Below are 27392 nucleotides of genomic sequence, written 5' to 3'. Positions count from 1 at the left end.
CTCAATGCGCAATCACAAAAGACGCTTGCCCGTGCAGTATTGCATTCTTGAGGTTCCAACTCTCTTTGCATCCATGCAGCTGCTCTCGTCATAATGGACATGGAGGCGCGTTACCTTCACTATTGTGTGCATCGATGGAATTACTCTCTTTTTTATCGATTATGCAGACCTTCCCTTGCTGCGCTTCCTCTCCTCTCTGCATGTCTGCCAAAAACTGGAGTCACTAAAGCGGAAGGTTTCAGCTATGGTGTCAATACAGGTCCCGTTGCTTCTAAGCTACCTTCAGTCGTACATTGCTCGTACTTGGAGTCCATCGCAGATAAGCTGAACGATGAGGTCTCCTTTACTCTGTTCCATTCAAAGTTTAAGTCATTTTCTCAGTGGAAAAGAGCTTTTGGTTTGGCTCTGTGAAGTTTTGCATTGTGCTATGGAAATCGTTCGCACTCATTCTGCCATGAGACAGCCGTAAGCTTGAAAATGTCTCTAGGTGTGATATACGTCACGTTATGATGTATGCGCAGCATGCCTGTACAAAAATGTTTGCCTGTGCAAACATGTCTTATACACGGAGGACAAATACTGGCATTTTTTAGTGCAGGAGTGGCAGAGAGAACGGCGCAAGGAGAGTGCAGAACTACAGCGAAGGCGGGAGCTGGAAGAAGAAGAGGAGATGAAAAAAGCAAAGAACTACAGAAACATAAGTTCGAGAATAGAAAACATACCAGCTGAAGATGTCAAAGAAGCTAAAGAGTTGATTGCATCGTTCATAAGAGCAGGAGAGGAAATAGAGGAGGTAAGTAACGTGCCCTTGTATGAAGGCTACACAGATATCCTTGTATAAAGGCTACATACATGAATATTCTCAGTTGAGCTATACCTCTTTAGTGGTTATTGGAGAGAAGGCCATGTGTTTTGCCATATCTGCATGTGTAAGAACACACATCCATCACCAATTGAACACATTGATAAAGTGCTGCAGGGAATATTAGTCTAACTCTGCATCGTTTTGACAGAGAGAGATCTTTAGGTGCTTTGGTTTGATATGCACGTGAGTGTGCACAAACTGTTATGAAATCCAAAAGTAACCAAATTTGCTATCAAGTTTTAAATGTCATAGCTTTGTGGTTTTTGTAGATTCCAAAACTGATATTTTTTTCCCCAAGAATGTAAAAGCTTTACAATAATGCACCTCACATGAAAATTATCACTCAGATAATGATACAAAGTATGAAATCCCAATACATGAGACGAAAGGGGCATCATGGAACATCACCTTTCCCTGGCTATCTGCTCAAAACTGAGTTTCTACTTGAAATCTTCATAGATTGGAAATTACAAATCAAAAACCATGTGCCCCCTTTTTGCTGATTGACATTTTAAGGTGGAATGTGTTCTGGTGATGTAATCATGTCAGTTAGTATTAATCAAGTGCCAAACAGCATAGTGTTGAAATGCCAAGGCCTTAAGCTGCCGATTCCCAAGAGATTCCTGAATAAATTTGCGTTTTCACATTTGTATGTAAAAAGAAAAAATTCCTGCATACTCTTAAATTTTGTTTTTATCACAAGAAGAATACTTGTTTACCTTACTGCTTTATAAACAGTTGCACTATGGCGCAAGCTTCAGACAAAACACGGCTAATGCCACATAATCCTTTGGCTACAGTATGGTGTTATTCTTTTTGAAAGAATCCTCTCTTAGTCTCACATAAAAACATTTGAAAACTCAAGGGCTACAAGTGCATTGTGAGAGCTGCAAATATTACTCGCATTATGTGTTTATTACCATGGGCTTATACTGGATAGCTTAGATGTATTCAGCTTCTCATCCCACTTTTTAAAAATGTATTTCCTTCTGCGAACTGATACTTTTTTGTAATAGAAGAGTCAAAGGAAAGGTGCAAAGTAAAAAGTTAAGTTGAGGGAAAAGAATGGCAACACGGATTTGGTATTCAGAAAATTCCCTATGTATGTATGTATAACTCTGGATAAAGGTAGTCTAGGATCTACTTTTGGAACTTTGTTTACTGAAGATGGCACAATAGATTTTAAGACCAAGAGGTGGAAGACTTCAATGGATGTTGTATTATGGAATTTTGCAGAAGATTATAGAAGCAGCAAATGCCGGAAAACTGACAACGGTAGTACTTCTGGTGATACAAAACCGCCTAGACCTGGCTCGCCATGAGGTAAGCATCTTCAACTTTCCAATCATGACTGTATTTGCACCTTGTTCCTGTATATTACTGATATTTTGAAAAGATTCGTTCAGCTTTGAAGTCAAAGGCAATTAATGCTTAAACCTATTATCATGTATGGTATATTTCAGGATCAAAGGCATGTCATTCAAGCTCTTGACCTGCTGTACAGACGGGTTGAGGTACAAGTTTATCTCAAGTTATTTTCACACTCTTCATTGCACTCATCATTCATGCACAATTGGGAGGCATATATGTGAAGCATGAATTCATGCAGTCTAAAGTTAATAAGATATCTACGGTTGCAATTTACGTCTATTTAAGCTATGATAAAAATATTAATATGTCAAGCTTAGCAGCATTGCGAATATCTCCTTCTTAATAAGAGGCTGAGGCTTAGATCATTGGTGGAGGTTTTAGTGGTGATAAAGACTCTTCAAAATAGAGGTAGCGAGAGGAAAAATGTAGCTTGTAGTTCTCCAAAAATGATTAAGCTAGAAATTATAGTTTTATCCAACAAAGATTGCTGATGCTCTAAAGGGCTTGGTGGATGGTCGATCTTCATGCATAGTTGCAATGACTAACTTCTTGAACATAGTCATTTTTAAAGAAATCCCAAATACCTTTTGTTGTGGGTGCTATTTTTACTAGTTGCACTTGTGAATCTTTGTAGTGGGTAGAATCTCCATCCTTGCAAGTGCATCTCTTTGCATCCGCTCGTCTTTGTGCGTTCCTTGTTGTTCAAGGTATTCTTCTTTGCCATTGACGTCCAACTAGCACTATTGAGAGCCATTGGATTAGAGAGATGAGAGCAAAAGAGAGGACGGGCTAAGGCATTTATGGTTAAGAGATAGTGTGAAGAATTGATAGGCTTGATAATCAAAACTCGAGCTTTGATACGATGAATGGAAATGATAGTGTGGAAGAATTGATAGGCTTGATAATCAAAACTCGAGCTTTGATATGATGAATGGAAATGATAGACTAGAAGATAAGAAGAGAAATGGACTATGTGCACAATGAAAAGAGAGAGTGTAGAAAGTAGAGGTTGTGTACATGTGAGATTAAGTTGAATGTGAGTCATGGTGATGACAGACACAACCCTAGTTTGGGTATTGGAGGACACATTGATAGAAATTGTGAAGGACAAATGTGAGTGAGTAGTCTAAGTCAGATCTTGGCCACAAACATTGATTAGCCCATTGGGAATGACTTTTGGTGTCATGGGGGTTATTTTGGAATGATATCATTTTATCTTTTGGTCTAAGGTTTGCAAAGTGTTGGCAAGTTTGAAATACTTTTAAGTTCAAAGTGGTTAGAGATTTGAAATTGATGTTTGAGAGTGGCCAAAATTTGGATAGGGCCAATTGATTTTCAATTTGCTAAATTAACAATTGGTTGGAAATTCAATTGTGGGTTGGAGATTGCATGGGCAGGTGTGCCAAGTAGGAGGGGTGTTGTACCATAGTCATTAAACTCATTGTATTCCATTGATTTCTATTTTGGTTTCGAGTTACAGTCCCAAAAAGGCTTTAGTTGTATATCTAGGCACCACCTAAGAGAGTCAGGGTGCCACCTTGGATAGTTCAGTGACTCATGTTTAGAAATAGGACATGGGCATTCATCCATCTTTACTCCACACTTACTCTCTTATTCTTTCTTTGTCATTTTCCCATCACACCTTCAGCTTCACTTTGTCCACACCCCTATCTTGGTGAATATCCGAGTTCGTGGTGCTGTCCACCTAATTGTGATGCCTTGTGGAGGTCCTCTTCACATTGCTGTCAACTCTAGTCACTCTAGATTGCTGTGTTTTGAGTCAACATAGCTTGGTGGCCTGTTCTTCATCATTTCCATTGCTGCATTTGCTGGTTTTTCTCCTCCCTAGATTGGTATAGCAAATCATCTTCATCATTATTGTGTGTTTCCAGCTCTTGCTACTACTCGAGCACCCAAGCAACATTTCCCAGTTGTGTGTTTCTAGTTCTTGCTACTACCGGAGCACCCAAGCAACATTTCCTAGCCATCAGCCACTTTATGGAGTTTGTGTTGGTGCCGTCTACAACAAGGTACACCCTCTTTATCAGCCCTACATCAAGTACTCGTGTTTTTGAGCTTTCTTCACTCTTGAAGTGCTGCCCAGCAGTCACCTCTCTACAGCCACTCACAAGTAGAGATATTCACCAACATTCTTGGGTTTTCTTCTCCACTTGGCTTACCATTAGTCGTCTTGAGAGTAGCCATCATCTCGGAGTGATTTCAATATCTCCAACAGCTCTTGAGGACTATGTTTCATGCCGTCTACTATTGTTCCTCACCTTCTAGTGTCTATTCCAACATTCCACTACCTGAAGGACTGTGTTTTGCTCCCTCCATAGAGTAGCTATTTTCCTCATCATTGAGAACTTTGCCCAAAGGACCGTGTTTTGCTCCCTTCACAGTGTAGATCCCTTCCAGGTATTGCCACCTAATCAGCAAAGATAGTGCAATCATCTCTAAGCTCTGCTCCATTGTGTTAGCATGATTCATTCAACGTGATTTGGTGTTCATAATTCTTCAATCATCTTCTTCTTCTGCTTGAGTTTTTTGAGTGTCTTTGTCTTAATGTTTGCTATGCATTGTGTTTTCCTTGCGAACCCTGTTGTCGCTTGACATGGTATTATAGCATATCGTTCCGTCTTTCGACAAACCACTAGGTGCTCCTACTGTGGCATGAATGTGTTAGAGATCTATTCATCCCTTGGATGGAAGTACAAACCACTAGGTGCTTTTGTTGTAGCTAGAACATGTGAGAGATTTATCAATCCCTTGGATAGGCATTGACAAGTTACTGTTGTACGTAGTACTCTCGGGCATAGTTCATTCCCTATTTTTTAGGTCAGACAATTTGATGCAGTTTATAGGCCATTTCCAACTTTATTAGCTAGTTGGGTTGGCAGTGTAGGATACCATGTGGTAACTCCACGTTATTGTGTAGCATTTTAGGCATTATTTTATTCAGTGATTGCTATTTTGGTAGTAGTTGGCTAGTTTTAACTAGCCAACTTGATTAGTTTTTTGCTATTTTTCTTGCCTATTTATAGACAACTTGTTAGAATTTGCCAATTCCACGGGCAGTGCCCAATGTTTCATTTAGTTAGCTTGTAGTGTGAACACAACTAAGTTAATAAGTTGTGTCACCACATTTAGAGTTACTTCTAGAGTTAGTTAACTTTAGTTGAGTTAGGGGTTCGGTCTACCTTAGACCTAAGGTTGTACTTTCATTCTATCACTTTCAGTTCAGCAAGTACACTCAATTGTTTTAGCTCACATTGTTTACTCCATTGCCTATTCTCACTCTTGTTTCTCTCTCCATAGCTGGTCCAGTTTCCAATATTTGGTATTAGAGCATCACACATCACATGGATCTCAAACAACCACTGTCAGCCTAGTGCCACTCCATGGAGGTCCTACTATTGCTATAGCTTGTCAACCTGTGGAGGAGTTGCCAAAGGTACGTCATCAGTCCACCATCTTGAAGATTGCCCGGCTAGTTTTGCATGTAGCTCTTGCAACCTATAGCACCAATGCAACTACTAGTAGCACCAACGCCGCCGGCCATTCAATTTAGAATGTTGTATGGTTCGCCAGTTGCACACCTAGCTCTGTGTAGGCCAGCACCCTATTGTTCATGCTTTTGTGCTATGCCACTTGCTTGCGACTTGGCTTGCTGCTGCATTGGCCCACCAGCCACTTGACGTTGCTGCCTTGCTTGAGACCGTCTCCTATTGCTGAAGATGTTGTTGCCTTGCAACCATCTGCCCTGTCCACCAAGTTGCGCTGCCTTGCACTCGCCTTGTTTGCCACAACATCGCTACCCAATGAAGCTCCAGTTGCTGCCGGCTCAAATATCTCCTCAGTGTGGAGCTAGAGGGCAACTAGCAGCTCCTGTTGGTGCCCCTACTCCTACAGCAGACCTAAGGAGATGGGACTCGAAAGATGCACAGGCTTTTGTGGAATTGGAGAGCTTCTTATTATAAGAGGAACATACTTGGAGAAATATTGCTAGTTCAGGGGATGTTGTCATGCTCTCTAAATTTAAGGGCAAGGGCAAAGCGAAGCAGTTTGTCAAAAATCAGCAGAAGGTTGATTTGGGATTGTAATCAAATAAGGTTGCTCAAGACATAGAGAAGACAAAGAAAAAGAGTAAATGCCATTGTTGTAAGAAACAAGGACATTACATCGATGAATGTAGGAAAAGGTTGGCCAAGGAGAAGAAAAAGGACTCTCGTTTGGTTGTCCAGGAGAACATTAGCCACTCGATCTTTGGATCCAACTTTGTAGAGAAGGACTATACTTTCTTGACATGCAGTTATAATACATCTATGGTTGATAATGCGTTTAATGCTGTTGAAATGAAGCATACTTTGTATTTTCATAGTGGAGTATCCAAGCACATTACTTCATGGAAGTGTCTATTCACATCTTTGCATTCAGCCCATGCAGGGAAGCATGCTACATGTGCTAATAATAAGAGTTATGATGTTTATGCCATTGGTTCAATGCTGATCATTGCTCTAGATGGTTTAAATTTCATGCTTCTAGATGTTTTTTTGTGTTTGGTATCACAAAGAATTTATTGTCCATTTCAGCTTTTAATAAGCGTGTATTTTAGGTCATCTTTGAGGATGACAAGTGTATTGTCAGAGACAGAGAGATGGACTACACTCTTTGATTGTCAGGTACCCTGTATAAGGGCATAATTTTGTTGGACGCATATGAGAGGAGTTCTCATGATGCTTTGGCAGTTAGCACTCTTACGTCCACTATGTAGAATGTGGAGCTTTGACATGCTCACTATGGTCACATGAGCTTTGGCAGTCTTACGACTCTTCAGAGGTGTTAGATGGTAGATGCTTTGCCTACTTTGGATACTCACCTCCCCATGCTTGAGAGGGTTGCATTCTTGGGAAAATGCATAGATTTGCTTTTAAGAAGGATGGTACAGTGTGTGCTGTTTGAAAATTGCAGCTCATACACTTTGATGTGTGTGGTCCTATGCGGACTAGAGCACTTAGTGGTCATCATTAGCCTGTCACTTTTTATCGTTCTGTCATCTCCTGGTTGTGAGCTCCTATCGGAGTCTAATGGAGACATGGGAGCTTTGGCATGTTAGCATGCATTTCTCGTGTTTTAGGCCTTGTTCTTATGCTTGTTAGTTGGTTTCCATCTCTTGTCAGTCACACATTGCCTGGCATGCCATGACATTGTTTATGGTATTTCTCTATGCAGTCGGACTGCATTTATTGCAGTCCTATGGTCATTTCCAGCTGGTTGGCCATATTTTGGACCCATTTATGCAGGTTGGCCAGATTTAGGGGGATTTCAGCTATTTACAGCTGGTCCCCCCACACTTTGGCCATCATCTTTTGCAGGCTGCTCCTTTGAGTTTGGGCATACTCCTCCGTCTCCAGTGCTGCCACTGTTGTCATCATTTTCAGCCAAATTTGGTGCCCTCAATGATGCCTCGGGCTGCGTGCAGGGTTTGATCAGTCCGTCTGTGTGTATCCAGCATTTATTTCAGTCAGTGCAGATTTTTTTCTTCCTTCATCTTCTTGCAGTCTTCTTTTCTCTATGTTCGAGTCCCTTCTTGTATTGCGCACTCACACGGTATCATCGCCTGACGAGAGATCGTAGGGGAGATTTTGATCGCGAAGACCACCCCCGACTGCCATGCAGCCCTCTCCAAATCTGTGTTTGCTGCAAACACAGCCTTCCTAGACCTAGAAGACAACATCCCATTGCTTTTGGCATCCTCTGTTGCCCAGGTGACATTCCTCTTGACTAGGCGACAACATTTGGCTCCCAAATGCAAGTTTCTTCTGCTTATTCAACGCCCGTTTGTACCTAGCGATAGTTTTTGATTGTAGGTGACAGTGTTTGGATGTAGGCGACAACCTCTGGGTGTAGATGACAACGTTTTTTGTGCATGTGGCACATCTACATCCGGACTGCAGTTGACATCCTCTTATTTCAGCGTTGTTTGATTGTCAAACGTAGCTTCTAGGCGATGACAGGTTTCGAAGATGTCTTGCCATCAGTTTTTTGGCTTTATTGACTCAGAAGATGAGGTCTCTCATCATTCCTTTGAGCCATGATGAGATTATAGGAGGTTTGAGTCCCCTGTGCGGACTCCCCATTTCGGAGCATCCCTCTCCTCCCTCCCTTCACGTTTCTCATAAGGCGTGGTCTCCGCACCTGAAGATGCGTTACATGGCACCCGCTGTATAGGTACCCATACTTCCTTCTTTGCCCAAAGAAGACAAGTTGGATAGTTCCAACTATTCTCTATGGTCGTGTAAGGTGGAGTGCATTCTCGACACCTTTGACCTTTGGGAGTTTATTTATCTCCTTGTTTCGCGGCCTGTGGAAGATCCCCCACGTGGGTCATCGATGGATTGTGTAGCCCTTTAGGATCGGCTCAACTGTCTAGCCCGATTCTTTCTCTTTATGAGTTTACATGATTCTGTCTTGGTTCATGTTTGTAGATTGAAGACTACGATGAAGGTGTGGAAGAAGCTTGTGTCTCTTTATTATTAGAAGATGTTTGTCCACAAGATCTCTGTAAATGGAGCGCGCGAGGATCGAGACACACGGTGCTATGGTTCACACAGTGAGAAAGAGTGACTGCAGAGTAGAGAGTAAGAGAGAGAGAGAGCACAAGACTTGATAGTACATGTGTAAGGGTGTGTGCACACCCAAACACCGTAAAAGGCATGGTGACCCTTTATTCGCAACAACCTCTCACCTAAAGGCAATGTGCTTCAAGGTAGAGGAAAGAATCAACTAAGTCTATGTATGTACAAAGTTGAAATACACATATACTATCCAACCCCCATCATCTGGCGGCAATGAGCAAACTGCTCTATTGGAAGACTCTTCGTGAGAAGGTCTGCAGGGTTATCATTGGTATGTACCGTGACAAGCTCAATGCTCTTGCTGTCACATAAATGACACTAGGAACAAACCTATCTGGCTGTCTTTGCATTCTGATCGACCTACGGATCCAATGATCAAGATTTGCTAGCTGTTCAGTCTGTAAGTCTGCATTAACAGCTTGTTATTCTGCAGGTTGAACATGCTGCACAGCCGGTTCTGGTTGTTCCAAAGGTCTCTGCTCTTGTTGAAATTGTGGTACACCATGGCAATATCTTGTTGATCATTTTCAGCATCATTCCTTGCCTTTTCAAGGCCATTTATAGCAGGTATTTGCTGCTGTCTAGCAGGCATTCGTTGCTGTCCTATCGGTACATCTTCCCAGAATACATATTACAACCCTTTTGATTTCCTTAGTCTTTTCAGGCTGTTTGTGCATGCGATCTTGTCGGAAGATAAGATCATTGTTGCGCACACATTTTCTTTTTTGGGGATCCAACTACCTATACCCCATTTCACCCTCATCACTTTATCCTAGGAAAATACATTTGCAAGACTTTGGCTCAAGTTTGTTGCGTTCTTCCTTGCAAATGTGCACAAATGCCTCACAGCCAAACACTCTCAAGTGAGCATACAAAGGTGGCTTGCCCGACCACGCTTCTTGCGGGAACCCCCCCTTTCCGCTTTGAAGCATGACGACTCACCACAATCTATCAACATGACATAATCAGCCACATAAATGACACTAGGAATAAACCCATTCGGCTGTCTTTGCATTTTTGGTTGACCTACGGATCCTATAATCAAGATTTACTAGTTGTTCAGCTTGCAAATCTACATTAACAGCTTGTTGTTCTGCAGGTTCAACACGTTGTATAGCCAGTTTTGGTTGTTTCAAAGGCATCTGTTCTTGTTGAAATTGTGGTACACCATGGTAATATCTTGTTGATTATTTTCAGCACAATTTCCTGCATTTTCAGAGCCATTTACAGTAAGTATTTGTTGCTGTCCAGCGGGCATTCTTTGCTGTCCTATCGGTACATCTTCCCGGAATACAACCCTTTTGTCTTCTTTAGTCTTTTCAGGTTGTTTGTGCATGTGATCTTCTCGGAAGACGAGATCATTGCTGTGCACAATTTTTCTTTTTTTGGGATCCCATAATCTATACCCCATTTCACCCTTATCACTGTATCCTAGGAAAATACATTTGCAAGACTTTGGCTCAAGTTTGTTGCATTCTTCCTTGCAAATGTGCACAAATGCCTCGCAACCAAACGCTCTTAAGTGAGCATACAAAGGTGGCTTCTTGTGGGACCCCTCCCCCCCCCTGTAAGGGCTTTGTAGCTATACCATGCCGTTGCTACCGATTGCATCTATATAGGGAGTAGTAGTGACTCAAAGCCCTGCTTTGTTTCCACTGTACGTGTGATTCCCTATACCCAGTGGTGAGCCCTCTTATGTGCGGTGTCACGAGGGTGTAGTCCTGGGATGTGTCTATGCTGTCCCGCTTTTTGGATTGAATAATACAAGAGTATACATTGAGCTCATATATCGTGTTACCTTTCTGTGCCGTGTTGAGTGCGTATTGAGTGCAGGTTTATCACACTTGGTATCAGAGCGACTCTTGCTCGGAGTGAAGGAGTGCTCACGGAAGCAGGAGGAAAGATCCAGTGCCTTGAAGAAATCGAAGTCGTAACGACTCACAGCACGTCGCGACGCCCCACGTCGCGACGCCCCCCCGATGCGTTGCCCCGGCGTGACGCCCCAACATCGACATCCCACCGTCACAAGGCGAAACGCGGCTTCCCCGCGTTGACACCACCACCAACCACATGGAGGACGAGAGGGAGAATGTCACCCTCCCAACAATGGAGGAGAGGAAGAAAAGTAGAGGGCAAGAATGGAGAGTGGCCCAAGAGGAGAAGGTGGCCGGACTAGAAAGACAATTAGATGGTATGTTAGGCATGCTGGAGTCAATATGGAGGAACATGCAGATGAAGGAAGAGGAGGAAGAAAGGAGGAAAAAACTAGAAGTAGAGGGCTATAGAGAATGGGTGATACAACAACAAGAAGAGGAGAAAAGACAGAATGCAAAAGGAGATGGATAGAATGGGTAGAGAGGAAATATCTAGGAGAGCGCAAGATACAAGGAAGGAGAAGGAGAAAGTAGTAGAATTAGGAAACAAAAAGAAAGACAAGAAGAAGGAGAAGAAGCACCACCGTAAAGAAGAGAAAGATAGTGATAGTTCAAAAGATGATTATGGAAAATTCAAGATGCCCCAACTAGCCAAGTACAAGGGAGAGAGAGATGGGTTGGTTCTGAAGAAATGGATCGGAGAGGTAGACAGGTACTTGAAGTATTCACGAATAACCGAAGATAGGAAGGCGGAGGTGGCAGCCATTTACTTGGAGGAGGACGTTGCCAGTTGGTACCTGCTGGAACAAGAGCAGGGCCACATCATCTTTTCGTGGGAAGAACTCCAGGAAGAACTGAAGGACTATTTTATTCCAAAGATGGAAAAATTCAAAGTGAGAGATGAATGGAGGAACCTCAAGCAAACACAGGGAAAGATGAAAGAATATGTCAGCAAATAGGCAGATCATGCTGCAGCTACCAAACATGGATACAGACACTAAGCTACATGGATTTTTGTTTGGGATGCAAGAATGGGCTAGAAGAGATGTGGAGAGACAGGAGCCAACAAGCTTAGTAGAAGCCACGAGAATGGCAGAACGACTGGTGGACCTGGAAGGCAGAAGAACAGCACAAGGGAATCAAAACAGGTTCAACAACAACTTCAACAACACCTTCAACAACAACAACTCATGGAACCAAAGGCCCGGTGCTCCTAGAGGGGCATTCACAGATACAAGGAGCCGAAACACCGCCACCACCACAGCCGTATCACAAACCGCCTTAGTACCAAGAGGAGCAGCAGGAAGATGGGGAAACAATCACTATAGGCCAACCCCTAGCACATCGTATGGGCCCGCAGGATCAAATACGTCATGGTGGAGACCCCCAGGCCCGTCCGTCGGAATCAGATGCTTCAAATGCGGGGGTCCACACTACCAAAACAGATGCCCAATAGAAGATACAGCTTCGTCAAGTGGATCAAGGGTGAATGCAACTAGTGCATATGGAGAAGAAGAACCACAACCACCGCGTATCCAAGAAATCCCAAATAGGAGTGAAGAAAGCATGGACCACCCAAGGGTAGGGTCAGTTAGCGCCCGACCCCAATGCATGGCAGCTAGAGTAGCAGCAGTCCACCATCTATACAGCAAAGGCCGAGTGGGAGAGGGAAACCAACCTATCATGGTGGACACAGGAGCAACACACAACTTCATGACACTAGGGTGTGTAGCAAAACATGGATTAAAACTGTCGAAGGCCCCAGAAGGATTAACAATAACATTCGCACAAGGAGAAGCCAAGGAAGTGAAACAAGTCTTTGCAGTCCAAGTAGAAGCCGACAAGTGGAAAGCAAAACTTAACTTCTTAGTAATCCCCATGGATGATTTTGAAGTAATACTGGGCTTGGAATTCTATGACAAGTATGTCATTGCAATGCTTGGTAAAGGTGTAAATGAAATGATGATGGATATGCAAGGAGAAGGCATCAGAGTACCATGTGAAAGAATGCAACTGCCTGGCAGGACACCAATCATAGTGCAGATGAAGGAGAATAAGCCAGGAGTATCATGCCAAACAGTGAAACCAAATACAACCCAACCAAAGGGCCAGACCCAAAATGCACTGGTCTAGGGGACCGTTATCAAGCCACGTATCATGACATGCAGTGCCAAGCAGGTTGAAAAATCAGTCAAACAAGGAGATATGGTCTATCTGTGTATGATCTGACCAATTGAAGAAGAAGAAAATGGCAAGAAACCAAAACAACAAAATAGGAACACAGAGGTGACAGAAATACTGGAAGAATTCAAAGATGTAATGCCAGCCGAGCTACCCAAGGGTCTACTACCCAGACGAGATGTGGATCACAAAATTGAGTTGATTCCAGGGTCTGCCTCACCGGCCCGAGCTCCCTATCGCATGAACCACACTGAGCTCATGGAATTGAAGAAGCAACTACATGAACTAGAAGAACAAGGATTCATTCGCCCTAGCAAATCCCCCTTTGGTGCCCCAGTGTTATTTGTGAAGAAGAAGGATGGGGGCCTTAGACTCTGTGTAGATTATAGGGCTCTTAACAAAATCACCGTAAAGAACAAATACCCTATGCCCCTAGTGGAAGACCTCTTAGATAGACTGCACGGGGCCAAGTACTTCAGCCGTATTGATCTTAGATCAGGATACCACCAAATCCGCATAGCCGAAGAAGATATCCCAAAAACAGCCTTCCGTTACCCGATATGGTAGTTTTGAGTGGTTAGTATTAGGTTTCGGCCTAAGCAATGGGCCAAGCACATTTTGTAGCCTCATGGATGGAATCTTTAGACCGGAGATAGATATCTTTGTCATTATCTACATAGATGACCTCCTAGTCTATAGCAAGACCCTAGAAGAGCACAAGCAGTACTTACACCGAGTTTTTGAGAAACTGTGGCAGCATCAGTTATATGCCAAGCCGGAAAAATGCGAGTTTGCAGTGAAAGAGTTGGAGTTCTTAGGCTTTATTGTAGGAGCAGATGGAATCAAAGTGGACCCTAAGAAAGTGGAAGCTGTCCAAAGATGGCCTGTACTGAAAACTGTAAGAGAAGTGCGGGAGTTTCTCGGCTTCACAGTATTTTGTCGGAGGTTCATCAAAGACTACAGCCTCATCACTGTCCCCCTCTCCCACCTCACCAAAGAAGATCACTCTTTTACATGGGGGAACGTGCAACAGGAAGCCTTGGAGCAGATGAAGAAGTGCATGAGCCAAACGCCCGTCCTAAGGGTGCCGAACTTCACCAAACCCTTTGAAATCTCTACAGATGCATCTGACTACGGCATAGGAGGTGTACTGGTACAAGGTCACCCTATTGCTTATGAATCAAAGAAATTTACCGATGCTGAAACAAGGTGGAGCACAGATGAGAAGGAAATGTTGGCAATCATCCACTGCCTTAGAAAATGGAAGCACTGTGTTCAAGACAAGCATACAATAGTCTTCACCGACAATATCTCCCTCAAATACTTCCAATCCCAACCCAAGTTATCGGCAAAGCAAGCTCGCTGGCTAGACTTCTTAGCCAAATTCGACCTGGAGATTAAGCACAAGCTCGGCTCCACTATCAAGATAGTAGATGCCTTGAGCTGGAAAGCTGACCTGAAAGTTGTCAGTGTGGTCAGCAGCAACTTCATAGAACTCGTCAAAGAGGCCCTTGAGCAAGACCAAGAAATGCACAAGATAATCAAGGATGTGGAAGCAGAGAAGACCCCCCATGGAATGTACACCTTAGAGGAGGGTATCCTATTTTTAGGCAAGAGATTGTATATCCCCAACAATGTGGAGTTAAAGAAGCTCATCCTGCATGAGATACATGACGGCAAGATTGGAGGGCACAAAGGGCAAAGCAAAACCTTGGAGGCTCTTAGGAAACAGTTCTTTTGGCCAAATATGAAGGAAGAAGTGATAGACTACATCAAAACGTGCCCCACTTGCCAAATGGTCAAAGCACCACGATCAAGACCAGCAGGACTGCTACAACCATTACCGTTACCCAACCGCCCATGGGACGTCATCAGCATGGACTTCATTGTGGAACTACCTGAATCCCATGGGTACACAATCATCTTTGTAGTGGTGGACTATTTCTCCAAACAGGCTCACTTCATCCCAACCAAACCACCACTGAATGCCAAGGAGGTAGCACGCCTCTTCTTCACACATGTATTCAAACTTCATGGCTTACCACTGGCCATTGTATCAGATAGAGATGGAAGATTCATGAGCGACATGTGGAAGGAACTTTTCAGGACCCTGGAAACACAATTGAGATTCTCATCATCCTTCCACCTGGAGACAGATGGACAGACAGAACGAGTCAACCAAGGCATTGAAGATTATCTCCGAAGCTATGCGCGAGTGGACCAGAAAGATTGGGCCTTGTACCTTGATGTATTGGAATTCCACTATAACAGCTCCATCCACTCGGCAACGGGGTACACCCCCTTCGAGTTAGCCATAGGAAAAGAAGTCTTTACACCACTGGCCTTAGCATTCGGAGCGGCCAAAGTGGAAGATCAAGATGTAGAAGAATTCTTGAAGAAGTGGAGAGACCGCAGCGCAGCAACTAAGCAAAGCCTTGAGCAGAGCAAGATCACCATGACAGAGCAAGCAAACAAGAAGAGAAAGGATGTACCATTTGCCAAGGGAGACGTGGTCCTAGTTAGCTCCAAAAACATGTCACTTCCCAAAAACATGACCCCCAAGTTCAATCACCGATACTATGGACCCTACCGAATCACTCAAGTGCTGAACGAAGTCACCTACAAACTGGACCTGCCAGATAGTGTTTGTGTTCATAATGCATTTCATGCTCGCCTTCTTCTCAGGTTCTACCCAGACAACCAATGGGGACGGCGCGTACCAATGCTCCATTCCAATGGTCCCTTCGAAGTAGAAGCATTCCTTCGACGCCGGGAACAAAGAGGCTTCCCCGAATACCTCACCAAGTGGCACGGGCGTCCACTCAAGGAGGCCACTTGGATCTCAGAAGCGGAGGCCCGTGAACGCGGAAAGGATGCCTTCGCCCTTTGGCTCGAGGAGAACCCCCCTGCCCCTTCCAATGACCCTTGAGTCTCTCCAGAAAACCCAAAAATAAGGCGGTTCTCAATCATAGACCCCAAACGTGCCCCACTCCTCAAATGTAATCGAGTCGAGGGTGGACCCGCATGGTAATAATCAACAAATAACTCCAGGCAACAAAGCCCCAACTGTCCAGTTTAGATGGGTAGACACTGACCAGCTTGCTAGAAAAGGCTGTGTTAAGACCCCCAAGTCCTAGTGCAGCAGACACTGACCAGTCTAATAGTATAGACTGTGTTAAGACCCCACGGTCCAATTAGACCGGCAGACACTGACCAGCTTGCTAGAAAAAGCTGTGTTAAGACCCCGGATAAGTCAAAATAACAAGACGCTACCCTTAGATTGCCGAGGACAGCAATCCAGTAAGCGGGGGTGAGTGTGAGGGCTTTGTAGCTATACCATGCCGTTGCTACCGATTGCACCTATATAGGGAGTAGTAGTGACTCAAAGCCCTGCCTTGTTTCCACTCTATGTGTGATTCTCTATACCCAGTGGTGAACCCTCTTATGTGCGGTGTCACGAGGGTGTAGTCCTGGGATGTGTCTATGTTGTCCCGCTTTTTGGATTGAATAATACAAGAGTATACCTTGAGCTCATATATCGTGTTACCTTTCTGTGCCGTGTTGAGTGCGTATCGAGTGCAGGTTCAACAAACCCCCCCCGCCCCCCGCCCCCCCTCTTGGCTTTGAAGCATGACGGCTCACCACAATCTGCCAACATTACATAATCAACCACATAAATGACACTAGGAACAAACCCATTTGGCTGTCTTTGCATTTTGGTTGACCTACGAACCCAATAATCAAGATTTGCTAGCTGTTCAGCTTGTAAATCTGCATTAACAGCTTGCTGTTCTGTAGGTTCAGCACACCGTACAGCCGGTTCTGGTTTTGCCAAAAGCATCTGTCTTGCTGATCACTTTCAGCACCATTCCTTGCATTTTCAGAGCCTTTTACAGTAGGTATTTGTTGCTGTCTAGCGGGCATTCTTTGCTGTCCTATCGGTACATCTTCTCGGAATACAACCCTTTTGACTTCCTTAGTCTTTTCAGGCTGTTTGTGCATGCGATCTTTTCGGAAGATAAGATCATTGCTGCGGACAATTTTTCTTTTTCCGAGATCCCATAACCTATATCCCATTTCACCCTCATCATTGTATCCTAGGAAAATACATTTGCAGGACTTTGGCTCAAGTTTGGTGCATTTTTCCTTGCGAATGTGCACAGATGCCTCGTAGCCAAACACTCTCAAGTGAGCATACAAAGGTGGCTTGCTCGACCATACTTCTTGCGGGACTCTGTCCAAAACCCCCTCGTTTGGTGATCGATTAATCAAGTGTATGGTTATCATAATAGTCTTTGCCCAAAATCTATGATGTAAAGCAGCATGTGATAGCATTGTATGAACCTTGTTTTAAATGGTCTTGTTCATATACTTTGCAATACCATTTTGGGGTGGATTGTGAGGGGCAGTGAGCTCCCTTTTAATCCCTTTGCTGTCACAAAAGTTGTGAAAGGATTTGGATACATATTCCCCACCATTGTTAGAGCGAAGACACTTTAATGTCTTACTGGTCTGATTTTCAGCAAGTGCCATGAATTTTTTAAATTTATCCAAGGCCTCTTCTTTACGACGAATTGGATTAACCCATACTTTGGGTGTGAGATCATCAAGAAAAGTAATGAAATACTTTTTCCCCCCAAGAGATAACCCTGGCATCTCACATACATCTGAATGTACCAACTCTAAGGGCGAATACTTTAGAGAAATAAATTTTTAATGTGATATTTGAGCATGCTCACCATAAATATAATGATCACATTGTTCAAAATCAGCATACCTCAAATAGGGAAAATAACCCAAATGAGAAAGCACTTTCATTCTAGTTTGACTCATGTGTCCCAACTGGCTATGCCACAAAGAAACACTTGGTTGCTCGGTTATGGCGACTATATGGTCACGCACGCTAGATACATACAAAGGATACAAAGTATCACTTTTAGAGCCCTTGGCAACAATGCGAGAGCCCTTACAAAATTTCCATTTGCTATCCCCAAAGGTGGTATGATAGCCTTCGTCATCTAGCTGCCTTGTGCTTATCAAGCTCTTCTTGAGCTGAGGTACATGTCTTACATTATGTAAAATAAACACGAAGCCATACTGAAATTCCAATTTCACATTGCTAATTCTTGCAATTTGGCATGTATAGTTATCCCCCAAGTGGATAACACCATGTGCACCACCATTGTAGTTAGAAAACCACTCATGATGTGGTGTGGAATGAAAAGACGCACTTGAGTCAAGTATCCAAGTGTACATGTCATCATCAGAATTTGCAATCAATGCTTGTGCACTCAAAGAAGAAGCAAGGAGTACATCACCGTCACTGTCATTCTCATGTGTGACTACATTTACCTCCTCTATCTTCACACTGCTTTTCTTTGTAGGTTGGCTGTTCTTTTTCTCGACCTTGTTGTCTTCAATGTTTTTGCTTTGGTCTTTCTCTTTCTTCAATTGAAAATAGTTCCATTTGTAGTGCCCTCTCCTGCCACAATGATGATACTTCTCATTTTTGCCACGAGACTTGTTGCGTGCTCTATTTTCAGAACTGCCCTTCTGCTGAAGTTTGCCCCTAGTGTGCAATGCATTAGAAGACTTGTTCGCCGAATTATTTTACCTGTTGAGTTCTTCCATCAGCAAAGAACTCTTCACATCAGAATATAATAGTTGAGCATTTGAGTTACTCAAAGTTGTCTTGAAAGTATTCCAACTTTCAGGCGAAGTGCGTAGCAAGAAAGTAGCCTTAAACTCATCATCAATGTGGAAATCCAAAGCAATCAGTTGATTGAAAATTGAGTTTAACTTATTCAAATGTACAAACATGGCTGTACCTTCATGTGAAGGTCCATCAACTTTTTTAGCTAAAAAACCTTGCTGGCCGCACTTTTTTGAGCATACAATTCCTCAAGTCTTTGCCACATTTCATATGTAGAATTCAGCTTCTTAATGTTAAAGAGCAAGTTGTCTGATACTGAGAGCTCTATGGTAGAGCATGCAAGCTCATCCAAATCATCCTACTCTTCTTGTTCCATACTTGCTGGTCTTATTCCCTTTGCTTTGATGGGCTTCACCTGTTTCTTCTACACCAAGACATTATAGCACTGTTTTTGCTATATTGCAAAATTGTGTGCACCCTCAAGCTTCTTGATGTGCAAAAAGATTGCTGCTGTCATTGTTTCCAGCCATGATTTGCAGTACTAATTGACTCAAACGTTAGCAAAAAGTGCAAGCCCAAATGTCACACAAATGACCACGGTACGCTGCAAGTACCAACCAGCAGTGAAAATCAAGAAATTGCAGAAATTTCAGATCTGCAAATTGATTTCCAGAATTAGAGAATGTGTGCTACTGCACTCCACAATCAACTACAGCCAGATTTATAGGCCAATGCACCAATTGCATGTGAAATCCCCAAAATTCTGCTGCAATTTCTGTTCCAAATGCATTTTCGGGCACAAATTTGACTATTGCGGCTGAAAGCCCAAATTTTCAAAGGCAAATCCGCCCAATTGCATCAATACATGTACCCAAGTGCATATACCAGGCAATTCTTGCACAATTTGATGAAATTCTGCAAAAGCTCCAATTTTCTCGGGTCCATGTGCACAAATTTTAGTGAAATTGACAAAATATCACTAAAATGTGAAAAGCTCTTAATTTCCTGGGCAAATGAGCACCAAATTTGCAATTTTTGAATCAAATTGTCGTGTTTTGCATAAAATCCCCAAATCTAGGAAAAACACCAAATTTTCAGCTCAAAATTTCACACTGTGCTTATCATGCGAACACTTGTCAGTGGGCCAAAGGTTTAATTCAGAAAACCTTTGAAATTCTGAAAAATATGAGAAAACCTTTGAAATTCTGAAAAATATGTAAGAGTATGTGCATACCCAAACACCGTAAAAGGCATGGTGATCCTTTATTCCCAACAATCTCCTTTGGAGAAGAAGCTTTGGATGCTTAGTGTTGATGACCCTCCTTCTGTGAAGGATCCCATCAACAAATTGGAGGATATGTGGGACCAACTTGCGTTCCTTAGGAGGATGATATCTTAGAGGATACATGGTTCTATTGACTCAGCTACCATCTCTTGAGTATGATGTCGTCTATACCAGCCTTCTAACTTTTGCAGATTTTGGGGGTGGGGAGAAGAAGGGGAAGGTGTTGTCTAAGAAACAAGAGGAAAAGAAGGATGATTTCAAGGATAAGAAGCAGCAGTTGCCCAAGTGTCCATAGTGTGGGAAGGGCACTCATCTTGAGAAGTGTAGGCAGAAGTACCCCCATTTGAAGCCTAAGGAGGGGCCCAAGGATTTGAAGGCTATAGTCACTAACATTGAGTCCGTCTTCATACACTTGTTTGAGGTGGAGGACGTGGTTCTTGCTTATTCTTCTGAGGAGAAGCCTTGGCTCGTGGATAGTGGGGTCCCTTCCTACATGACTTACCTCCATGATTGACTTTAGGATATGCGATCCAGAGGGGGATTTGTCACCATTGGTGACAACTCTTCAATCCTTGTGCGTAGAGTGGGGGCCATTTCCTTGTTGCTCGATCGACATTCTTCTTCGACCAAAGTTTTCTACGCACTAGATTTGGGTGTCAATCTTATGTTTGTTTACAGTCTTATATAGCTAGGTACCCCAATCATCTTCACCTAGGATGCAATTATGGTGGAGGATGCATATTCTGGCGTTGCTCTTTGTATAGGTACATAGGAGGCTGGACTCTAGCCCTTGTTGTGTAATCTTCACACACGCTTGGATTGCTTTAGTATGCTCGTTATAGGCATTTAAATCTTGATGCTATTTGACGGGCTTCGAGGAGGAAGATGGTCAAGGGGCTTCTAGATCTCCCTCCCGTTCATACACTATGCCCTCGCTACTCGGAGGGCATCTACATCGCCTGAGTTGGTTCATATTGACCTTTGTGGACCTATAGGCATGGCCTCCCTTGGGAAGCCAAGTACCTTATGTTGATTGTTGGCGACTTTAGTTGTTATGTGTGGTCCTATCAATGTTTGCAAAAACGTAGACCTCCTTCAAAGTTTGTGGTGTTCAAGCTGATCATGGTGGTGAGTGTTGTTCTAACCTATTTTCTAAGTTTTGCAAGGATTAGGGTATTTGTGTGGAATATTCCCATCCGAATACACCATTCGAAAGTGGTGTGGTGGAGCGTGCCAATCAGACCATGCTTGAGATGGCCCAATCAGTGTTGGAGCATAGGGGTCTTCTGTCAAAAGATAACGTACTAGCTAGACAGTAGGGTTTGGGGGGAGGAACATAGAGTGAACTCAGTAAACATTGAGAAGAGAAGAGAAGAGAGATGGAGTGAATGTGATACAAGGGAACAAGGGTGCCGTAGCACAAGGAAGATGATGAAGACAACCATGAACCATGAACTGCAATGTTCTCCTGAAGGGGTGTGAGGGCGGTGGAGAGGCTGGAGAGAAGAGGTAATGGACTGAATGAATCAACCACATTGAATGAGTGATAGAGGCAGCCTATAAATAGGCAAGAGACTGTCTAGGGTGGCGCCTGGAGGGAGGGCGTCAACTGTCTAGGGTGGCGCCCCATTGTGGGCGCCCAACCCCTTTTTGGGGTTGTCCACTGTGAAACCCTAAATGCAAAATGCAAAACCCTAAACGCAAAACACAGAACGCAAAACTACGGGTGAAGGGTTTCTCAACATCCTCTCTCAGGTCCAAAAAGGGAAACAAGAGAAGAGTGAGGTGGAGATGGAATGTTCATGCAGCAGGTGCCACTTGGACAGTGTCCCTTGTGGGAAAATTGTTCACTTACCCAAGTACCCTAGTACAAAGATGATGAAAACATGCAATGCATAGGAGGAATGCCAGACTTTATGTGGTGCCGAGAACCATAAGGATATGCTCGTACTCGATCTTAGGAGTTGGCTCTATGTTGACCAAGTGACCAAGGAAAGAAGAAGAGCAGGAAGAAGATATAGAGGATCCCTAAAATCCAAGATTTCCACCTGAAAGGGAACTTGCAGTAAAGAACAACAGATAGAGTGAACTGGAGAACCTGAAACTCAACCTCAGGAGAGAAGCCACTAGCTTCGTGCATCCATGCAAGAAGGAATATGAAGGCCTCGTCACCAAGTCGCAAATGAATCTCCAAGGCCCTGATCTAGGTAGATCCCTGAGATCCTAGGAATCAATAGGTGAGATGACTGTTGGAAGGAAGTCACCCTATCCAAGGGTAGAAGAAGAAGGTAAAAGGCTGCTCTAGGGTGTGCGAAGGATTGAGCTGTGGGTGGGGACCCACTGTGAAATTGGAGGAATAGGAGCCCCCTCTGAAGTTGGAATAGATTTAGATGCCCCCTCGGAGGGCAAAGAAAGATCATCCCCCTCTGAATCCCTCTCTGAGGTAGATAGGGAATCCAAAAACTCATGGATCACGGACTCCGAAATGTTTGAGGATGAAGGAAGTGCCGCCGGTTGTGCTGAAGAAGGTATCTGGGGTGGTGAAGAACTCCCAGAGGTGGCCCCTCAAACCTGAGCAGGCGAGGGTGAAGGGTGGGGCTCAGCCTGAGCAATGAGTGGGAAACAGTTGCTGCTGCTCAATGGAGCAGCCGGGAAGCCGAAGAAGAGGAAGAAGTCAAGCAGCCACTGTCTCTTGAAGGAGCGGACTGATGTGGAGACGGTATCAAACAATCATTGTCCCTCGATGGAGTGGATTGTTGAACCGTGGGCCGTGGTAGCCACTGTACCCAAAAATAGGTGGGAGAAGACTGCCGCTGGCATTGCGAAGATCTCTAGGAGGTCATAGCGCCAATCGATCCTCCATGTGCTCAAAAGGACCTAGTGTGCAATAGATGCGTCTTATTGCCTTGAGCATAGTACTCTGATAGCCGATGCAGAATGATCTCAGTGGCCCAGAAAGGAGAGGTGGCAAAGGTAGTGCCGGGTGGGAGACGCATATACTCCGGGGGGTGGGGGGCAAAGGTCAAAGTCGGCAAGCATCGGTGGTGTTTCCGGTGGTGCCACAATAGGAGCACCCAGTAGATTGGTCATCTGTTGGTAAAGAAGCCATGGGTATTAGTGTGCCTTGCTAAAGAAGGAAGAGGTCAGCCACAAACCATGAACTGCAATGTCCGCCTCAAGGGGTGTGAGGGCAGTGCAAAGCACGAACCGCAATGTTCGCCTCAAGGGGTGGGAGGGTAGTGGAAGGGCTGGAACTGAATTGCCAATGGGAGGAGGATGCTACCAGCAGTAAGAGGATGCAACTAGTAGAAAAACGCAGGGTACAACAGTATGGTGGAGCTGTCGGGTTGTAGAGAATAGCCACCAGTAGACTGGCTGAGCCGCCAGGTTGCAGAGAACAGCCGCCAGCAGTAGGGAGGAGACGCCAGCGGTTTGGCTGAGCTGCCAGCAGCAGAGAATGGCTGCCAGCAGTCTGGCTGAGCTTTTCTAACAAACAATACACTCGCTGAATTCTGTAGCTGGAATGATGTGTATAATCAACACAATTGGTTGTGGAAGAGTTGCATGTTCAAAATTTTTTATATCTATTGTCTATTGAATTTACTGGACTTCTCATCTGAATTACCTGATGGAATACCAGTGTCTTTTGAAACATTAGGCCAAGAGGATCAACTCAGTGTGGAAGCCATTCCGTCTCTTAACGATTCGTAGGCTCAGCCTGAAAGAGAGAGTCAAGATAGCTAAGAAGTTATAAGATGAGCTTGCTAAGGGCTTCTGTTTGAGATGAGTAAGTCTTGGATCTTAGGTGGCATTTCAAGCTCCCTCTTTCCACCCAAGAATCCATACAAGGTGGCTGCAGACATTTGAAATGATCACTTCCAACAGTTGGGACACTATCACACATTCTAGAGTTTCCTACCATTTTCTCTTTCAGTATGCAAACAGGAGTAAGTAGCAGTTTGTTGAATGGCATTTCAAAAGTCAGAGACATCACTAGTAGCAAATAGCACAAATACTCTGGATACGTTTGATAGATCTTGCTTCTTTTTTAAACTTGGTTTAATTGGTCCAAAGATGATTGAGGTACATCCATATTTTAACTGTTTGTCCAACAGGCAGAAATGATGAGAAGGGCAGCAAGTCCTGCCTTAAGGTTCCTTGATGATTTACTCAACCTACATGATGGATCCAATCGCCAGGAGTGGTTGAGACGATGTCGTCAGTCCATGATAAATACCTTTCCTCCTGAGGACGCATTTACATTTTTGGCACCTCAAGGCCTTGACATCAGATCGGTGAGTTATTTTTGTATTATTTGCATGTGTTTGTCTAGTTCTTCATGCCTTTGTTGTTATATGAATGCTCAATGTGATATTTGCACAACAGTCAATTCTTTTGGGAAAAGTTCACTTTTTCTGAGGTGTACTTGCTATTGATCACAAGTTAGCCTGAAGGATGCAGCCATGTATCTCTGTTTGGATTTTGTGGCATTTACTTCAACTCTGCAAAGCCTGTATGAGATAAGGTAGCAATCTGGGATCATAGTTTAGGATTTTTAAATAGCCAACAAGAGTTGTTCTTTCAGTTGAGGTGCTTTTTTGCATATAAAAATTCTTCATGTTTTGAGGAAGAATTCCTTTGAGATTACACCCTACTAGTGTCCAAAAGTGATCTTTCTTTTGTGACATCTACAATTGTAGGTAGAACTATCAGTGGCCATGATCCTCGCACATTGCCTGCATATTGTGCACAAATCATGGTATAGAGAAGTGTTCCTCAAAGGATTTGAAGATGTTTGATGCTAATAACACAGGATCCTCCTTATCACACAAAACCTCACGTCTCGTTGAAGTGAGTGATATGGGATATTAATTTCTAGGCTATTACTTGTTGGTTAGCTTGTGATCACGTTTACCTAGTTTCTAGTTCTTTGCTTTAGTTAGCAACTAGCAATATTTATATGCCCAAATGTTTCTCATGGTCCTTGAAGCATTAATTTGTTTGCTATGAATCCCTAAGTTGACTATGTTACCTACATTAGCTTGTATGAATGGTGGTGGTGAAGCAAGGACTTTAGTGTAGGTTTATAACCCACACACAAACAGAAATACAAATGAAGCAAAAGAATTTGATTCAACATAATCTCCTCCTACTAATGCTTTTGTTTGACATCTGCAGCACAAAGGGCCTATTGATGCATCTTTAGAGGATGATACACTTTTCCGAGTTGACTTCATCAGAGAAGTTGATGCATTTCTTGCAAACTTAGTATCACAGTTGGAAACACAAGATGTTCAAGGTCTGGATCCACAGTCTGTGGCAATTCGTTTAAGTGAACAGCAGAAGGTGGATGCAATTCAGCAAGTTAGAGATTTACGAAAACTAGCCATCGAACTAAAATGGTAACCACCATGAAACGTCCATTGTGTGAGGTAAGTTCTCATGGTAGCCTGATGCCTCAAAATTCTTTTGTCTATACCAAGTCACAAGTCCCACCTAAATTAGCTCAGAGCGATTGATGTTGCTTCTTGATGTTGCTTCAACTATCTTTGGTTTTGGGAATGGGAGATCATGGACATCAGGGAGCAGCAAGTCATTGTGGGCAAAACCAGTCTCACTAGACTCTGATATTGGCTTTGCATGTTGTGCCATCATCTAGTCATGTCTGTATAAAATCTTTGTTCTGCTGATGTGAGTTTGTGCAGCAGTCTCCGCATGGATTGTTTAGCCTGTTAAGATGATGTATCTGTCTTAGAGAATCGTAGACTGTTTCTGGTTGATTATCTTCCCCTTACTGTTACTGAATTCAAGCCCATGTAGAATTGTGACTTACAGTGATGTTGAATTTCCATAGCAGTCTCATCAAGGTTTGCAATGCTGTTAAGCCATGAAAGATTTGTGCACTCTGTTTCTTTCGTTTTCTAGTTTTCTTTCTGCAGCAAATTGTAAGCCTGAGGAAGATATTAGTAACTTTAATCCAGAGTGGCTGAGGTTTTTGAAACTTGTGTAGTTTCGTTGGAAACTACATCATTGAGTTATCTTCATGTCAACTGTATGTACGAGCATGTAGACCTAGGATCATGATGAGAAATAAGCATAATGCTTTGTATTAGATAGCTCAAAACATGCCTGGTATTTTGATTGGGTTATATATATGTATGTATGCATGTATGTATGTATGTGTACATACATCGGTGGGTAGACTTCAATCGAGGAATTTTTATTATAATAATATGTTTTCTTGGTCCATAAAGCACCCGTGTGAATGCAGCCACCATGTAGTCCAAACTATGTGTCGAATTCCGTAGCCATGTACACATTGTAGATAATATTGGTGATATGCAATGGGCCCACAAACATATTCAATGTGATAATTGTCATTAGCGCAACTGGATGCTGACACTGAAGAATTATCCAAATTGAAGGTTAACGATCCATGGGATGAAGAATCATGCAAGTGAAAGATCAAGGATGTGAAAATGAAGGGTCGACAAAACGGAAGGCAATTAAAGGTTAAGGGTGGTCATGAAACTGGAATGTAAGGGCAAATGATAAGATGAAGAGAGATAAACCGAACAATAACACGAAAAAGGAACATGTAAATGTGAAACAATGGAACGATGAAAGGTTCATGGTTATGATAGTGGGAGCTCAAGGGCTAATGATAAGGATGAAAAGATGTAAACCGATTAACAACATAAAAAAGGAACATTTACATGCAAACAATACGATCATATCCGTCTACACTTCCGCTATAGAAATAATAGTACCATAGTATCAATGGAAGATTTTCACTGTCATAATATCTGTCCAAATTAATTTGTATTTGTAATCTCAATGTATAAAGTCTCTTTACACACTATTAAAAACAGGACTTGGTATATATATTTCCATGTCTATCATAGGGATTTTATTATTACTTTTCTCATTGCAATGTCTTTTGACATCTCTATTGCATAGAGTACTGCAAAGGGTTTATTACTAGGCGTGATAATGTTTTTTTGCTTGGTAGTGTTGCGCATTGCATTTGTTTCTTTTTGGAAAGGATATTGTCCGTTCTTTAATTACTAAGAACATTGACCATGTTATATCTTCTTGCTTCATAGTTTTTGCATTATTTGGTCATTTCGAACAATAATAACCATGCCATGGTCCTTTTGGTAACATCATCGCATTTATTAATCTCAAGTGATTTTCTTGGTTATTTTTATAAGCAATTATGGGTTTTTCTTGATTGATTCTAAATAGAGTGATGGTTCATATAAGCTAGGGGTATGGTGTTTCCCAAGGCTTTGTGGAGTGCTTAAAGGGGAAAAAGTCCATTTTTGAGTGGAAGAAAGTGATTGTGAATCATGATGAATATCTAAAAGCTCTTTTGTGTCTTTGTTGGGGTATGCCTCCTAATCATTGTCTTTATCATGCCATTAAAGTTTACTTTTTTTGTAAATAATTTCTTGTGATTGATTAGCATGACCACCCTTTATTGATGCCATATGCCCATGACATTCTATGGCCATCACCTTAC

General features: G+C 43.0%; 1 protein-coding gene across 4 annotated transcripts; it reads left to right on the top strand.

Moving 5' to 3' along the window:
* On the top strand, positions 1-26665 carry LOC148026209 (protein PALE CRESS, chloroplastic-like). Of its 4 annotated transcripts, none has more exons than XM_087692219.1 (7): positions 1-336; positions 599-793; positions 2102-2188; positions 2329-2379; positions 23983-24162; positions 25046-25299; positions 26139-26160. In XM_087692219.1, exons 1-6 carry the CDS (start codon positions 94-96, stop codon positions 25271-25273), a joined length of 984 nt encoding a protein of 327 aa, XP_087548345.1. In that variant the 5' UTR covers positions 1-93; the 3' UTR covers positions 25274-25299; positions 26139-26160. The 4 variants fall into 4 exon arrangements, with proteins under 4 accessions (XP_087548345.1, XP_087548344.1, XP_087548343.1 ...); XM_087692218.1 differs by lacking the exon at positions 26139-26160 and adding an exon at positions 25450-25645; XM_087692217.1 differs by lacking the exon at positions 26139-26160 and adding an exon at positions 25436-25645.
* The last annotated feature ends 727 nt before the right edge of the window (positions 26666-27392 follow it).

This window comes from Lygodium microphyllum, chromosome 14 (assembly GCF_053477565.2).
Source record: "Lygodium microphyllum isolate KBCC chromosome 14, Lygodium_microphyllum_v1.1.10, whole genome shotgun sequence".
Taxonomy (NCBI): domain Eukaryota; kingdom Viridiplantae; phylum Streptophyta; class Polypodiopsida; order Schizaeales; family Lygodiaceae; genus Lygodium; species Lygodium microphyllum.
This window is presented reverse-complemented; position numbering and strand designations above follow the sequence as displayed.